The following is a 6,000-nucleotide window of genomic DNA, read 5'->3' as shown; positions in this document are numbered from 1 at the left end:
AGCATGTAAAGCATAATGCACTGATTATATACATTTTGTTATTGCAGGAAAATCATACAGCATTAGCTATTTTGCAAGTTGCAAAACATTGTAGTAGAAGACCTATTTCGATGAAAAACATTATAGGCAAGTTGCAGAATATTAAAGTACTGGAAGGCAAGACGGCTTATTTGAATAAAAACCATTACAAAAGAGAGGATTATCTTCTAGAGATGATTATGTAGAGCTATCATTTCATTATTTCTTTTAATGTTTAGTGTTATAGAGTTTTGAAAAGAAATTGTATCTATTTATTGGAATTACTCTTTATATGCACATAAAATATCTTAATAATAAAAATTTTAAATTTGTTTAATTGTATCATGTTTTCATAATTAGTCTTCTTCCGTTAATAATAATAATAATAATAATAATAATTTTATATGTCACTAGTTTTGTTATTTTTAATAAAATGAATGTTTTTTTAATTAATTAAAAAATTTATTGACATTTCAAAGTGTGACTAATAAACATAGTCACATTTCAGTTTTTTTTACTGACACTAGAATATGTCAAATGTCACTAATTTAATAAATGTCAAAAATAAGAAATGCAAACATTTTTAAATGTCACTAAATGTCAATTTTGGTGTAGTGATATATAGTGGATGGAAGTGTCTCAACAAAAGACATATTGACTTCAGAATTATGTAGGAAGACCCAGCTTTACTTGATACTTTATCAAGCATCATTAATTCCACGAGTAGGAAGGGACCACCACGACAACAGCATTTCATCGAGATGACTAATGTGGGTCATGATCACATATATATGGAGTCAAGTACTGGCCATAGAAAAACAAAATATGACTCCCTGGAGTGGTCATTACGTTTACTGGGTCAAGTGGTACTGGTTGGCTGCTATGCATGACTTTTCCACTCGAACGTCGACTATATCGTAATAAATTATACCTGGATTTATCGAAGATTCAAACACAAAAGAAATATATCTTTATTTTTTTCTCTTTACGTTTTCTCTCACTAACTACTCAGTATTTGATATCATGGTTAATCCAATACGCGTGCTACTCCATATTATAATAATTACGTTAGCATCTTATTCAACACAGGGCGCAGTTGGACCGATAGCAAAGCCCGGCTGCGAACGGCTCTGTGGAAATATGTCTATCCCATACCCATTTGGAATGGATTCATTGGGTTGCTCCTTCGACAAATGGTTCCAGATATACTGCCGAAACTCAACAACGCCGTTCTTGAAATTGACCAACGCCCAGGAAGTCGAGGTTCTCAATATCGACCTAATAAGAGGCACAGTTAAAATCAACCACCCAATAAGCTTTCTGAACTGCGGAAAGAAGAGGCCATTCCAAGAAGCTGCAAACTTGACCACAACCCCTTTCGTATTCTCCCAGGTGAATAACAGGTTCACTTGCGATAGCACCCTAAGAAGGACGAGCTGCAACGGCATGAACTGCTGTCAAACGACGATCCCCAAGTATTACAAGATTTTCAAGCCAGATTTCGATATAGACAGAACAAAAAGAGACGAGCGATGTATGTACGCGTTTTTGGTTGAGCACGAATGGATTCACACCATGTTTGGGAAATATTCGGACATAGCTGACATGGAGAACGTTCCTGTGGTACTTGAATGGAGGTTATATAATTGGACAAGGAAAGAGTTCCCACTAGTTTTGGAAACCAAGACTGGTGATGAGCTGATTAAGTCCAGTACTTTCTACTGCAAAGTAGATAATTCTGTAGACAGGAATCAGTCTCCGCCCCCACTACAGTGTCTTTGCAAACATGGTTTTGATGGCAACCCCTATATTCATAATTGTCAAGGTAAACCTTATCCTTACTAATTAATTAACAGCAACTACGCAGTCATTTATAACAATACATAATTTAAGTAAATAAAAGTCTCCAAATTACATCTTTACCATTCAAAATTTGATAAATAAAGTATTATTACTTAAATTTATTCTTTTAATTACCTATTTATTTAAATTCACTCTTCAATGTACATTTACTTAGTTTCAAAATTATAAACATTATCTATAAAATGAATTATAGTTCTATAGTATATATATAAATATTTATATTAATAATTTCTACATATATTAAATCTAAGGGCAATTCTTTAGTCCCTCACTTGCTTTGGAGGGACTAAATCCATCATAAATTTTTAACCATTAGATTAAACTATAAAGATTGTCAGCCATCAGATCAATTTATTTTGTAAAAATTTGTTAAAATACCACACTACCCTTAAAAATTTGTAACTGGTTAGAATTTTTTTTTCGGTGGGGTCTATTACTCTTTATCAATCAATTGCTTAAAAAAAAAAGCAATCATTCGTCTTTCTTCTTCCCTCACGTCCATCATCTGTGCATGCATTTCCTTCTCACTTCAAAAGACCATATTTGTCTTCCCATCTCAATCCTTGTCGGCATGGCTGCTGTAACCTCAAGAATGCAACTCTAACTCAGTGGACCCAGTCGATTTTCTACTCCACCCAACTGCCAAGTCGACTCTAACTCTGAATCTCCCTTTCCTATTATATCTATTATTTGTTTGTGTATTTTTGGTTGGGCATTAGATATATGTTGATTCTTCTTTTGGATATACTCCATGAATCAATCATTTCAACTGGTTGTAAAATATCTCCATCTCTTTCATTCTCATGGGTTGGCGGCGACAAGGCGTAGAGCACATGCACGAGGCTAGAAACGGTGGCTCAACTTCTCCATTACAGTGGGTTGAGTTCTTCGCTAACGGTGGCTAACAGAGCTCTTCGCACGTGATGGTGGCCTTGGGTTAGTTCAAAATAAGGTTTTATGTGCATTTTTATAATTTGTTTTCATGAATGATGTTTAAATTTTTCGATATATTGTTGAAAATGATATATGTATATATATATGCATATATATATATATTTATGATTGATGGGGGGAGAGTTAGGATTGTTGGGGAATAAATTAAACATCTCCAGGAAAATAAAACTTTAAAAAATCTTATAAAACAACTACAAAATATATATCAGTTTTATTTACGTGGTTATTATTGCGTCTCACTCAACATAACATATAAATCACTTGGCAGAAGCACAATGCTTACGTTACCAAAATCATAAATATCTCTCAAATTCATATTAAGTTTACGATCAAGTCATCAACTGTACATATTTTTTTGGATATACTCCATGAATCAATCATTTCTATTGGTTGTAAAATATCTCAATCTCTTTCATTCTCCTGGGTTGGCGGCGACAAGGCGTAGAGCACAGGCACGAGGCTATAAACAGTGGCTCAACTTCTCCATTACGGTGTGTCGAGTTCTTCGCAAACGGTGGCTAACAGAGCTCTTCGCACTTGATGGTGGCCTTGGGTTAGTTCAAATAAGGTTTTGTGTGCATTTTTATAATTTGTTTTTATGAATGATGTTTAAATTTTTCGATATGTTGTTGAAAATGATATATGTATATATGATTGATGGGGGGAGAGTTAGGATTGTTGGGGAATAAATGAAATATCTCTAGGAAAAAACTTAAAAAAATCTTATAAAACAACTACAAAATATATATCAGTTTTGCTTACGTGGTTATTGTTGCGTCTCACTCAACATAACATATAAATCACTTGGCAGAAGCACAAGGCTTACGTTACCAAAATCGTAAATATCTCTCAAATTCATATTAAGTTTACGATCAAGTCCTCAACTGTACATATTTTTGGACAGGGAATTACTTTTTTGCCCCTACTTTTTATACCCACATCACCAGCAACTTTCCAACCGGTTCACACAACCGATCATTGCAAGTAAAAAACAAATGTGAAAAAGAGATAAACTCCTATAAAAAATTGACACTCGGCAAAAAAATGGGCCCCAAACTAAAGGTCTCAATCCTGTGAGGGACTAAAGAATTCGTCTAAATCTAAAGACAATATTTACGTAAATATATATTTATATGACTATATGACATATATATATATAAAATATAATAATATTTTAAAAAAAATTAATAATAAAAATAAAATAAGAATGAAAAAATTTAAGATTATATATTATTATCATACTAATTTTTTATAACATTTAAATTTATATTAATATAATTATTATATATATAGTCTTATATTAAATATTATTATAATAATGATATTTTATAATATTTAAATTTAAATTTATATAATTAATAAATATTTATTTTAGTTAATTTTAAATGAATATTTTATTAAATATTTAGAATATTTTATTAAAGTTAATGAAAGAAACTATTAAAATAAAAAATTTCTCTTATTTATAAAAAGAATACATATAAATAATTTGTGTTGTAACAAAACAATCTCGCATATGAGTACACTATTTTTGTTTTTTTTTTTTTTGTAACAATACAAGGTATAAACATAGTCATATTCACATATTGGATGCAGCAAAACAAAATGGTTATGCTAATTATATTATATATATTACGAGTCCTAAGAAGTATGGAGGTAAAACAAAAAATTATTCTCGGTACTTTCTACTTTTTAAGGTGACCGACGATGAATTAATAATTGGCATATCATAACTTTGATCATTTAAATATATATTTTTTCTTTTTGTGAATATGTCAGATGTTTGTTTGACTCTTCCCGGAAGCCATTTATGCTATGAGTCAAAGAGACACACTACATCCAAGAAGCTCATTTTAGGTACACTTCTTTTATGTTCTCTTTTGATTTAGGAGTATCGTATATTTTAGGTTAATTAGTAATAGTAGTTATTTTATTAGTGAAGCATTTAAGTTTCTTATTTTTTTTTGTTAGAAAAAGTTGATAATGTTACATAATTGTTGTATATTATTTTTCTCATACTGTTATCTGTTCGTTAAAATGAGGACTAAACATGATCGTTAGAGACTATTATCACTAAAAAGAAAAAATCAAATACTTAAATGTTTCAATTTTAAAATAATAAAGACTTTAACTGTGAATTTTCATATAATAATTTTTTTTCAAGAATATTAAATACTCTATAATTAACATATAAACAAAATTTATTTCTTAGATGCTTTAAAGGTTATTGATTGTGGTTCTACCACTATATAATTTTATATTATATCTTAATTAAAAAATTAAGACAAAATATTTCTTTTATGATGAATGAGTTTCTCTATATTTTTTTTACATAATTTAAATATTATATACTTAAATATTTTTATTAATTAAAATAATAAATAAAAATTAATAAATTTGGAGAGAGAAAGAAAGAAAATTGGATAATTTATGAACATATATTAACAGGAACTCTAAATGTGGAAGGAAATTATTAATATAAAGGATTAATTTTAATAATTACTTTGTCTACATTTATAGATTTTTTAAAGTTCTTTTAAACATTTAAAAAATTATTTATTCATTTTTCTTTCTTTCTCTATCTAAATTTATTATTTTCTATTATTTCAATTAATAAGAATATTTAAAGATATAATATTTGAATGATGTAAAGAAAAAAAATTGAGAAACTCATATATGACGTAAGGTAAAAGAAAATTATTTTGTAATTAAAAATTTTAAAATGGAATTATATATTGGTATAACTATAGCTTGTCTAGGGTAGTCAATAGTACCCTTAAGAAAATCTAATAAACAAATTTTTATTATATGTAAATTATAGAGTAATTAATCTTCTTAAAAAAAAATTATATAGAATTTGGCGACTAAAGTCATCGTTATTTCAAAATTGAAGTGTTGACGCCGTTTTTCGTCAACAGATAAAAGAAGAGAGCACGTAAACAATTAAAGACAATGGCTAAAACAAACAAACGAATCAGACACGCGGTTTTTACGTGGTTCAGCAGTTAAATCTGCCTAGTCCATGAGTCTCTGTTATTAATCTCAAGATTATCTCTGAACAATCCTTTAGCATGAATTCTCCAGAGTTTTCTCTCAAGAATCAGAAATTTCGTCCTTTACAATGGTGCATCACTTCTCTATTTATAACGAAGGATGCAGAATACT

The 6,000-nt window shown here is 29.4% G+C and overlaps 1 protein-coding gene across 5 annotated transcripts in view; it reads left to right on the top strand.

The window, feature by feature from the left end:
* The first annotated feature begins 961 nt into the window (after window positions 1–961).
* Window positions 962–6,000, top strand: part of LOC133818223 (wall-associated receptor kinase-like 22) — a 28,862-nt gene continuing 23,823 nt past the window's right edge. The window contains exons 1-3 of one of the 5 annotated variants that reach the window (XM_062250972.1): window positions 1,638–1,843; window positions 2,704–2,817; window positions 4,615–4,692. In XM_062250972.1, the coding sequence (XP_062106956.1) occupies window positions 2,805–2,817; window positions 4,615–4,692 (91 nt within the window). In that variant the 5' untranslated portion in view covers window positions 1,638–1,843; window positions 2,704–2,804. Of the gene's footprint in view, window positions 2,818–3,274; window positions 3,389–4,614; window positions 4,693–6,000 lie in introns of all 5 variants that reach the window. The other 4 variants (XM_062250969.1, XM_062250971.1, XM_062250968.1 and 1 more) reach the window with 4 other exon arrangements.

Source organism: Humulus lupulus, chromosome 2 (genome assembly GCF_963169125.1).
Source record: "Humulus lupulus chromosome 2, drHumLupu1.1, whole genome shotgun sequence".
Lineage (NCBI taxonomy): Eukaryota > Viridiplantae > Streptophyta > Magnoliopsida > Rosales > Cannabaceae > Humulus > Humulus lupulus.
The sequence above is the reverse complement of the archived record's forward strand: the minus strand, read 5'-3'. Positions and strand labels throughout refer to the sequence as shown.